This window comes from Phocoena phocoena, chromosome 14, assembly GCF_963924675.1.
Source record: "Phocoena phocoena chromosome 14, mPhoPho1.1, whole genome shotgun sequence".
Lineage (NCBI taxonomy): Eukaryota > Metazoa > Chordata > Mammalia > Artiodactyla > Phocoenidae > Phocoena > Phocoena phocoena.
Genome location: NC_089232.1, coordinates 71,593,161 through 71,604,727, shown reverse-complemented (window position 1 = coordinate 71,604,727; position 11,567 = coordinate 71,593,161). Strand labels below are relative to the sequence as shown.

At 38.8% G+C, this 11,567-nt stretch overlaps 1 protein-coding gene across 1 annotated transcript; it reads right to left on the bottom strand.

The window, feature by feature from the left end:
* Nucleotides 1-1,027: 1,027 nt before the first annotated feature.
* WDCP (WD repeat and coiled coil containing) lies at nt 1,028-9,852 on the bottom strand. Its single transcript, XM_065890852.1, has 3 exons — nt 8,059-9,852; nt 2,950-3,067; nt 1,028-1,149 (listed from the first exon to the last, which is right to left on the bottom strand). Exons 1-3 carry the CDS (start codon nt 9,850-9,852, stop codon nt 1,028-1,030), a joined length of 2,034 nt encoding a protein of 677 aa, XP_065746924.1.
* Between the last annotated feature and the right edge of the window lie 1,715 nt (nt 9,853-11,567).

Genomic DNA, 11,567 nt, shown 5'->3' with positions numbered 1-11,567 from the left:
TTTGAAATACTTTCTCTCGCAGATTCTATGCTGGTCTCTAAGACGTGAATCCAGGGGGTGAGGGGAAGAAAAATATCAAAATTAAAGTGACAATTTAAGGGAGTTGATTACTGGGAAAAAAAATAGGACATTTTTATGATCCCAACAATGGGGGGTGGGTAACCTATCAGGGAGAAAATCATGAGTGGCAACAGCACAAATCATGCTGTAGGCCTCACCTATGCTTAGCATTATACTAGTAACATCGGGACACACTCAAGTGGGGTCCAGAGGGAGTCAAAGCACTTGAAATTTCATTTGAAATTTGCCCAGGGACAGTTTTTAGGAGTACCTGGAACTATGTCAGCCAGAATTTTCTAGGGAAGCGAGAGGGTTAGGTTTATATCCTGGGAGGTCCAGCCAACATGAGAACTACTTTCTGTTCTAGGTAGCCCTGGGAGCAGAAGTCAATCGATTTTTTGTCTTCCTTTGAGCTCTGCTGATTCCTGCTCGTTTGGCGTAAAAAGATAGGCTGCAGCAGATGTTCTCCAGCACTCCTCACACTCAACTTTAAGCCAAGAAAAAGATTTATAACAATGCTGAGGTACCTTTTAAGTGCTTCTAAGGGCTTTAACACTGTTTTGGGTAAGGGACAAAAAAACCTCAGAGAAACCATAAAACACAATCCACATGGCACCATAAAATCCATAAAATTTGCACCGGGAATTCTGCCCTTAGACAAAACCACACAGTAATGAATACATAAATAACCACTTTCTGAGCCATCTACCAAAGACTGGGCTCTGCTGAGAGTAGGCAATGTCAGCCTGCGGGGAGAGGTGGCCGAGCTAGCCATGGCAAGTTCTTCACCTCCCAGCGACAGTACAAATCCTAGCTGGGGAGCGTCGGAAAACAGATCTTGCTTGTAAAAACCTCATCTGAAAGGCTGTGCAGCAAATATTCTACAAACAAGTATCAGACTATACTGCCAAAATGGTTAGAACAGCCGGTGGCATCTACGCTTTGGGCAGTATGTCTCTAAAAGACTTCAAGAGACAGGGCCCCTAAAGTCATTTGACCTACCATCTCTTATGACTATTTCCTGTGTGGCTGTGAAAGTTAAGGGGATGAAGCCTTCGCTATCAGCACAGAGAAGGATCCAGTGGGAGTCTGCAAAGTAAAATAAACACATAGGCAATTTAGAATATCCTGTCTTATTCTATAAAGAAAAATATGACAAATACGACTTTTGTGAGGAAAAGAATGTAGTAGTTGATGAACCTGACCATCACAAGACATTACAGAGAATGGGGAGATGGAGGGACCCAGTATACACTTACGGTCAGGTTACATGGCAGCAAGGGGATGTTGATGACAGGCATAGCTAAGGGACATGTATTTTCACCCAGGTTAGGCATTAATCACTCAGTGCTATGCATCTGAGCTTGTGTGTGCATGTGTGCACACAGGTGTTAGGGGTGTATGGTGTTCCTAACTTATATATCAATACATGCTGTTAAGCAGTTTCTCCAAACACTATGTGAAGTTGGGAACAGCTACTCTTTGGAGGAAACTTCTATATTCTTGAGATCCATACCAGCCTCTAGACACCCAAGGAGGCTGAGCTGACTAGAGGTAGACTAGAATGGCCCAGATAATCCTAAATAGTTTGTTCTGGGGTAACCTAGGGCCACTAGCATAATACATACCTGGACTTGCTCTGGTTCTTTCGAGTCTACTGTGTCTCACCTGTTGACCCTGTAATTTCACTTCTAAAAATCTACACTTTCCAAAAACATGTAAAATATGCAGAGAGGTTTTTGTTACGGTTATTTATGATAATGAAAAATTGGAAACCACCTAAGTGTCAAAGAAAACATGGCCAAGTAAAATATGGTATTAAAAGAGTAAATCCTCATCACAAGGAAAAAAAGTTTTTTCTATCTATATGAGATGATGGATGTTTAATAACTTACGGTGATAATCATTTCATGATGCATTTAAGTCAAATCATTATGTTGTACACTTTAAATTTATACAGTGCTGTATGTCAATTATATCTCAATAAAACTGGAAGGAAAAAAATATATGGTACGCCCAGGATAGACTATTAACCCAGTAAAAATAACAGTTATGAAGTCATATCATAAATGCATGTGTCAAAATAGAAAAATGCTGATGCTACAATGTTAAGGGGGAAAAGATGAAAGAAAATTCTATGTTCAGTGTAGTGGGTGTCCTGAAGACTCAGGCATAAGAAAACTGCCATGCTCTCCATTGGATGGAACACAGGCATGACTCAGTCCCTTGCCACCTAGGAGTACCCTTCATGTCCACAAGTCTGCTGCATATTAAAATGACAATTCCTTTAAGAAAGATTCTGTGGGAGTTCCCTGGTGGCCTAGTGGCTAGAATTCTGGGCTTTCACTGCCATGGCTAGGGTTCAGTCCCTGGTCGGGGAACTGAGATCCTACAAGCTGCATGGCCAAAAATAAAAAAGAAAACAACAAGGTCTACTGTATAGCACAGAGAACTATATTCAGTGTCCTGTGATAAACCATAGTGGAAAAGAATATTAAAAAAAAATGTATATATAAAACACCCACCCACACACACAAAAGAAATATTCTGCAATGCTATGATCTTTATGTTTTAGTGCAACAAGTATATATGAGGTTTTTATGTTATTTCCTTGCAGCTGTTATATATTGCTTCATAACTCTATTTGGTTTTTTCATGTGTACATTTAGGTTTTCCAGCTAGGTTGTAAGTTCCTTAAGGGTAGAACCCATATTTTCCATGTATTTTGGCACCTATAATAGGCCTGGGCATACAATAGGCAATTAATAATACTTTTTAACTATCTAATGAATCACTGAATGGTTGGTACACTTCATTTTCCTCACCAGTGGAAGTTACATAATAGAGGGAGGGGGTGTCAGGTAAAGTCAATTTCTGAATTTTACCTACCATGTAGCATTTCAATAAGAGAGAGGCCAAAAGTCTGCTGGACTGTACTGAGTCTTAGCTTGCCGTTGCAGAGAAGCACAGCTCTTTTTTCTACAACAGGACCTAAAAAATAAGATTTCTTCAAATATAAAAATAAAAGTTGTTAAACTGATTACAGAAGCAATGGAGTTAACATTTCCTAAGAACAGAATGTGTAGTTTAAAAAATTCCTATCTATTACCGCTATCAACTAAACTTCAGCTTTGAAAATAAGGAGCTTTTTGCTGCATCATTTAACACAACTAAAGAATCAGACAAAACACAACCCCTAATTTCCTTTTGCTCTGTTCTTCCCCAGCGTTATGTCCTTATTGCTAGGAACTGGCTTTCCTAGGACGTGACTAATAACACTATAGGATGATGGATGGCAGCCTGAGAGATAAAATCTGATGGTGAGGAACAACTGCTTGGCTGTTGTAGAAACAGGTGTACCTTGGAGATACCGCAGGTGTGGTTCCAGACCACTGCAATAAAGCTAGTATCACAATAAAGTGAGCCACATGAAAGTTTTTGGTTTCCTAATGCATATTCTATAGCCCATTTAAGTGTGCAGATGCATATGTCTAATAAAATAATGTACATACCTTAACTTAAAAATGCTTTATTGCTAAAAAATGCTATCATCTGACAATGTAGGGTTGCCACAAACCTTCAATCTGTAAAAAACACAATCTCTCTGAAGTGCAATAAGACTAGGTATGCCTGTATAACTAAGAAGTTTTACGTTTTCTTTATTGGGGAAAAAAATGCCCTAAGTCGTGGAGTAGCAGAGGATTTGCATAAGTAAAATAAACAAACTGTGGTAAAAATTCACTTAGCTTAGAAAAAGTATAAATAACAGTGATTTTTAAATTTTAAAAAGTTATATTAAAAATTAATGCATCTTTGAAAATGTTTGCAAATATCCATACAGAAAGAAAATATAGAACAATTATAGCTCTATTTTAAGACACATCAAGTCCAAAGGTATATTCATAGAACATAGAATAAAAAATGTAACTTCTAATTCTATATTATGAGACAATATCTTCATGTAAGCATTTCTTAAAGTTTTATAAGTTATGTGTCTAACTTATTTTCTTGTTAAAGTTATCACTACTCATTTTCTGACTACTAAGAAAAATAATTTCAACAATAAAAGGTAAACTGTACTCCATTTTTGATACGATGAACAGCTCAAAAGATGTATGTCTACTATGTAATAACATTTTAAAAGACAGCACATGAATAAACTGTAAGGGCCATAAGCAACTAATCATTCATCTTAACTCTTATGAAATGTCGCTTCTGATATTATAGGGGGAAAAACTCTTCATTGCTTTTATTTTGTTTTTCTTTTACTTTTCTCATTAAAAGAGAAATATATGCTCAACATAAAGAAAACAGAAATTTGTAATGCAGAAAGTAAAGTCCCCAAAATTCTACCTCCAGAAGTACTTACTGATAACAGCTTGGCTGAACTAGCTCATTATAAATGGAGAAAAGGAAGAATTGAAAGGCAAAAAAACACATTTCTTTTTACTTTAAAAAATGCATTTACAAATATAAATATTTGTAAAAAAGTATATATTGTTTGATAAAATAATCTATTTAGGGACTTCCCTGGTGGTGCAGTAGTTAAGAATCCACCTGCCAATGCAGGCGACACGGGCTTGAGCCCTGGTCCGAGAAGATCCCACATGCCGCGGAGCAACTAAGCCCGTGCGCCACAACTACTGAAGCCTGTGCACCTAGAGCCCGTGCTCTGCAACACCTAGAGCCCGTGCTCTGCAACGAGAAGCCGCCACAATGAGAAGCCCGAGCACCGCAACAAAGAGTAGCCCCTGCTCGCCGCAACAAGAGAAAGCCTGTGCGCAGTAATGAAGACCCAACGCAGCCAAAAATAAATAAATAATCTATTTAAAGAAAAATAAAATCAAACAATTAGACATTATATCTTTTAGATTGACAAAGGTTTTAGTAAATGCATAGAAAAAAATGGAATAAATACTTCCATTACTAACTATACCTGTGGTTTTCTCTACGGGTTTGGTTATGAAGAATTTTTACTTTCAACATTAAATATTCTTGGGAATTCCCTGTGGTCCAGTGATTAGGACTCTGCGCTTTCACTGCTGAAAGCCCAGGTTCGATCCCTGGTTGGGGAACTAAGATCCCACAAGCCACACAGGGTGGCCAAAAAACCCAATAAACAAACATTAAATATGCTTATGCTTACATTAAATATGCTTATATTAAAAAAACCAATAAACATTAAATATACTTAAATATGCTTATATTGGTTAAATTTTTTCTTCAATGAGCATACATTACTTTTGTAATTAGGAAAAAAAAATACTGTGCATCTGTTAAAAAAATTTAAAAAGCTCTGTGTGCTGACAGAGTTCTTGAGACTATGTAAGTAAATGGAAAAAGATGCAGAACATTGTATATAGTACCTTACCTTTGTGTAACAAAAGGAAAAATAAAAATAAATAGTAAGATCTGCTAATATCTGAATAAAGTAATAAAAATAAAAATGGTTACCTATATGAGGTGAAGGGAACAAGCTGAACAAGGATGGGGTGAAACTAAGACTTCTCAGTATATACCTTCCTATTGCAAGAATGTTTTGTTTTTTAAAGCAAGTAAATGAACTGCCTATTCAAAAAGAGAAATAAAAAGGGAAAAAAGAAAAAATATTTGAAAAGTCATGGAAGGAAAAAAAAATCCAAACTAGATTTCACACTTGTAAAGTACTATAATTTTTAAAAATAAAAAATCTGTTTATTGAAAATACACTGAAAACTTCATGTAGTTAATAAAGCCATTTACATATTTTGGCTGAAGACAATGTGGGAAAAATCCTCTTCAAAAATCTAGGATTGGGATGTTAAATGTTTATAAATATTTGTTTCAATTAGCTTTGGTACATAATATAACTAAGATCACTAATGTGCTTGTGAAATTAATTAAAAAAATTTTTTTATATCAGTGACTTAACTGATTTTTAACTGATTTATTTGTGATTTAACCGGTTTGGGGGACAATTTAGGAATTTGAATAAGAAGTAGGTATTAGATGATATTAAGTAATTATTGTTAATGTTATCAAGTATGGTAATGGTACAGTGATAATTAAAGAAAATGTGCTTACACTTTAGAACAACATCCCAAAATACTTCTGGGTGAAACACCATGATGCCTCTACTTAGAAAAATATTTTAGGAAACAAAAAAAAGAAGCAATTATGGTAAAATGTTAACAACCATTAAATCCAGGTGATAGATATAGATAGGGTTTCATCAGGTATTCTTTCTATATGTTTACAATTTTTTCATAATTAAAAATATATTTTGGGGCTTCCCTGGTGGCGCAGTGGTTGAGAGTCCGCCTGCCGATGCAGGGGACACGGGTTCGTGCCCCGGTCCGGGAAGATCCCACGTGCCGCGGAGCGGCTGGGCCCGTGAGCCATGGCCGCTGGGCCTGCGCGTCCGGAGCCTGTGCTCCGCAACGGGAGAGGCCACAACAGTGAGAGGCCCGTGTACTGCAAAAAAAAAAAAAAAAAATATATATATATATATATATATATATTTTTTATATGTTTGAAATTTTTTATACTAAAAAAATTTTAGGGCTCCCCTAGTGGCGCAGTGGTTGAGAGTCCGCCTGCCGATGCAGGGGACACGGGTTCCTGCCCCGGTCCAGGAAGATCCCACATGCCCGCGGAGCGGCTGGGCCCATGAGCCATGGCCGCTGAGCCTGCGCGTCCGGAGGCTGTGCTCTGCAATGGGAGAGGCCACAGCAGTGAGAGGCCCGTGTACCACAAAAAAATAAAAAATAAAAAAGATAATGTAAAAACAATATAGTAAAATAATTCAAGAAAATCTAGACTATTACATATATATCAATTTCTATAATATAAAAAACTCTTTTAAACTGTAACTCAATAGGAAAAAATGAGCAAAACGCAATTCACAGTTGGCCAAAAAACATGACAACATACTCAAATTCACTAATAGTAAAGGAAATACAAATTAACAAAAGTGAAATACCACTTTGCACTCATCAGATTGGTAAGGAAGTGAGGAAAAGGACAGTCTCATTGGTCGCTGATGGACATGTGATGATGCACTGTTCAGTAAAAAAATCTTTGAAAGGCAATCTGTCAACTCTATTAAAAGTAGAAGCATATATATATGTGTGTATATATATACTCTTCAAACTTGCACTTCCACTTCTGGGAACCAAGCCAACAGAAATAAAAGTATGAATACAAATAGATACATATGAGAATACTATTGCAGCACCATTTGGAGTGCCTAAGAACTGAAAACAAAGTGAATGTCCATCAGCAAGGGAAAGGCTGAATAAACAGCATACTCCCAGCATGAAGTAAAGAATGCACCATACGACCCCATTTTTGTAAAACAATGACAAAGTCACCACCAACACCCCCCGCACCTATATACCTATGTATACAAAGACCTGTGTAAGATTATATGAGCGTGAAGTAAAATATGAAAGGATCCACATTAAGCTGCTAGTTAAAGTGGGTTACAGGGAGGAGGAGCAGGGCCAAGTGTGACGGGAAAGGAAAGTGTTCATGATAAAAACGGATATGGTATGATCCCACTATATAATATTTTATGTTGGCGTATACAGGCATAAACAGATGCATTAAAATTTTTTAATGACTATAACCTCTCTTTTAACAGCATATTATAAGATGCTGTTATAATCTTATGCTGTTATGCTATTATAAGCTCTCTTATAAATAGAAGAGTGTCTGCAATTGCATAAGGAAAAGGTTTTTGCAATGAAACAGCATGAATTAAAAAATTTTTTTTCTAAACATAGCGTGCCAGAATGAGCGCAATCATTCATGTTTTCACACCATGCACATGATAAAATCATGGTGTATACTGGTATGTGTGCCCATCCAACCAACCTGGAAAGGTATAACAACTTGTCTGAATATAACATGTCCAGATCAGTGAAGTTCAACTAGAATACTACTTCCTCATCAATAAATTTCTCTTGCAGTACCTACTGGCTGCAGGAGCCAGTGGTAGCTCCTCAAAGAAGTTACCTGGCAAGTGATGTGAACATAAGGCACATCCTGAGAGAGTGGGTACACTGGAGAGGATTTCTTTCCATTATGTAGAAAGTCTGTGAGTTCAGAAAGACGCTGCTGCACTTCAATCAGATTCCTAGATAAAATTTCCAGTATCTTAGATAGTTGATAATTTTCCTTTTCCACTTGTAAGTTAGGAGGTCCCGCGGTACTGCTGTGGTCTGGTGTGCCGCTGGGTCCGGGCAGTGTTACCGACTGGTTAACAGGCCCGGCATCTAGAGTTTCTAGGGCTGTGGAGCCATCACAGATACTGGATGGAGGACTTCTGATTTCTTGAATAAGGGTTCTTCCAGGCCTTCCACTTTGACTGCTGCTATTAGCTGTTAACAAGAGCCCTCCGTTTTGGTGACAAAAATCTGGGGAAAGACTTTCAATTAGCTTTTTTCTATTTGCTTTATTTAACAGAGTACTGAAAGCAGAGTGACCACTCTGGTTTTCACTCAGTGTCACTGGAGAGTCTTCTTCCAACATAACTTCTCTAACAATCAAACGAATCATATACTGATCAGACTTTGAAGAAAAAAGAAATGCCGAATCAGTGGATTTCTGTTTTCCTATCAAAATTAACAATAATTTATCTGTCAAGAAACATATGCCTTTTGGTCTTTCATTACTCTCTAACTGAATTTGCTGGATGTTTGGCATAAATGATGGAATGACAGAATAGATAAAAATTATATTACACGTATTGGAAGCCACTGCGACTACCTGTGCTTTAAGATTAAACGCCATTAGATCAGGAACCAGAATGCCCGGGATGGTGACTTTTCTGTTCTGGGTAACCTCCTTCTCAAAGGTCAAGAGGACCAAGTGTGAAGAATCCAGGCCAGTTCCTGTCAAGTAGTCCTTTTTTCTTAGACAAATAAGAGAACTAGCCTCAGATTTAGATCTATCAAAGTGTATATGAGTTAGATCCAGAGGATCAGAAAAGGATGAAGAAAAGGGAGAAACTGGTGTTTCAGAATTTGTTTCAGAGGAAACTTCGTCAATAACTGGTAAAGTATATAGACAAGTGCCTTCACTACTAGGGGGAATATCAAAGGTTCCAGATGCATTTAAGCCACAAATCTTATCTAGTGGAAGCTCAGTGGCTATAGCGACCTGTGAGTCCACAGTGGCTCCGACTGAGCGCACGTAGCTGGCCACATCAAACACTGGGCAGAAGGAGCACCTGTGAAGAGTCTTCTGAGCACTGTCCCAAATATAAGAACGCACGCTGCTGCCTACTGCCACCACCAGCCTCTGGCCATCCTGGGTCCAACATGCACAGTGAATGAGGCCTTGGGTGCTGATGTCCACTTTGACCTGGGAACTGTCCCAGTGAACATTATGGAAAACGGAGACATCCTGTGCAGTCAACACAGTCAGGACAGCACTTTTTGGGTGCCACACACAGCCCTGGGGAAGGACAGGGAGTGACTGTCTAATCTCACAGGTCTGAGACATCAGCCATTTGCTTGTCTCCGTAGTGCTAGGACACAGCTGCCACACAATGACATGCTTCTTGTGCTGGACAGCGAGCAGAGCAGGTGTGTCAGCTGTACCAGGTGGGGCCCAGGACACCCCATACACATGTTCAAATTGTCCAATGACCGCTGAGTCCCCAAACTTGGCCTCTCCACCGTGAAGGTGTAAATCGGTCAGGACTACCTGATTCCCATCAGTCCAGGCAAGGCCGTGAATTGGGTGTATTGCTTGATACAACGCATTCAGTCCAGTCCTGAGAAGTTTTCCTCTTCCCAACTCCATCCTTTCTGATAAAGGTTATCTGAAATAATTAGGAAGTTATACCATAAGAATACAGTCAGACAAATTCAGGATGTAGTACATTCTACAAGACAACTGGCTTAGCCCTTTCACAGGTCATTATTGTGAGAGGATAAAAGGATGGGAAGAATCTGACAGATTAAAAGACTGCCTGGCAGTGCTGAGAAATTATTTTTCCTGCAAAATAAGGTCAAACTTTTGAAACCTAATGAATAAAATGTTTTAGTAAAATTTTAATAATGGGGATGAAATTTCAGATTTTGTTATTGTTCCACAGGTTCATTCTATGACTGCCTCTGTAGAATACTGGTTTGTTTTTTTAATTTTTAAAAATTCATTTTATTTATTTAGGCTGCATTGGGTCTTTGTTGCTGCGCGTGGGCCCTCTCTAGCTGTGGCGAGCGGGGGCTGCCCCTCATTGCGGTGCGCAGGCTTCTTCTCATTGTGGTGGCTTCTCTTGCTGTGGAGCATGGGCTCTAGGTGCATGGGCTTCAGTAGTTGTGGCATGTGGGCTCTGCCTGTGGGTCAGGAGTCTGAGCACAGCTTTGTGATCCTCTGCTCAGGATCCCCCACGGCTGCAGTCAAGGCATCGGCCAGGCCGTGTCCCTTTCTGGGGCCCAGAACTGTCTTCTGAGACCTCATGGTTGTTGGCAGCATCCAGGTCCTTGCAGCAGTAGGACTGAGGTCTCTGTTTTCCTGCTGGCTGTCAGCTGTGGCTGCTTTTGCCATGTGGCCCTCATACAGGCAGTTCACAACACAGAAGCTTGCTTAAAAAGGAGAATCTCTCTTTTTAAGGCTTTTGCCTGCCAGGAACTACAGAAAAGCACAGATCTAGGTTTCTGGTAAATTAAGGACTGTGTTGTACAAGAAGTTCTTATCACATAAGTGTTACGGCTTGCGGGCTCTAGAGCATAGGTTCAGTAGTTGTGGCACATGCGCTTAGCTGCTCCGTGGCATGTGGGATCTTCCCGGACGAGGGATCGAACCTGTGTCCCCTGCATCGGCAGGTGGATTCTCAACCACTGTGCCACAAGGGAAGCCATACTGGTTGGTGATTTATGCAGCCAAACGTATATTTGGGGCACCTCTAGTTCAAACTTCCTTGATCACAGAACTGGGATACTAAAAATCAGCAATACAGGCAAAATAGTAACGCTTATGGTAGCAGTTTTTGGTTCAAAATTCTGAGCCACTCATAGGAAATCAGGTAAACAAAAAATGCTTACTAACCCTGTGTCTCTTTAAGTTACTGTAATCACAGTTTTTTACTGTAGCCTCACTATGATACTATGATGAATTAGAAAGGGCCAATAAAATATGCAAGATGCACATAAGGCCAGAAATGAGTCAACTCATCACGGAGTTGATCAATACTATAGATGGCTGCCTCTAGTCCTTCTGTAAACAGAGTATGTAACAATTACATATATAATAAGATCATAAGTGTGCATAAAGATTAAAATCTTGTAAAGTTAAATGTCAAAACCTAATTACAAAATGCATATTATTTGAAAGAGTAATAATTTTTATTGCAATTAAGGATCCAAGATATTTTAAAAGACCCTCATTTTTAAGGCTTTCAAATAACTTTATTTCATGTATATTTTTCTTTTAGATTGCTTACATCTGACTCTTGTCAGTATGCTTTATTTCATTTCCTTCCTAACACTGAAGGGAAAGCAAAAGGCAACACTTAA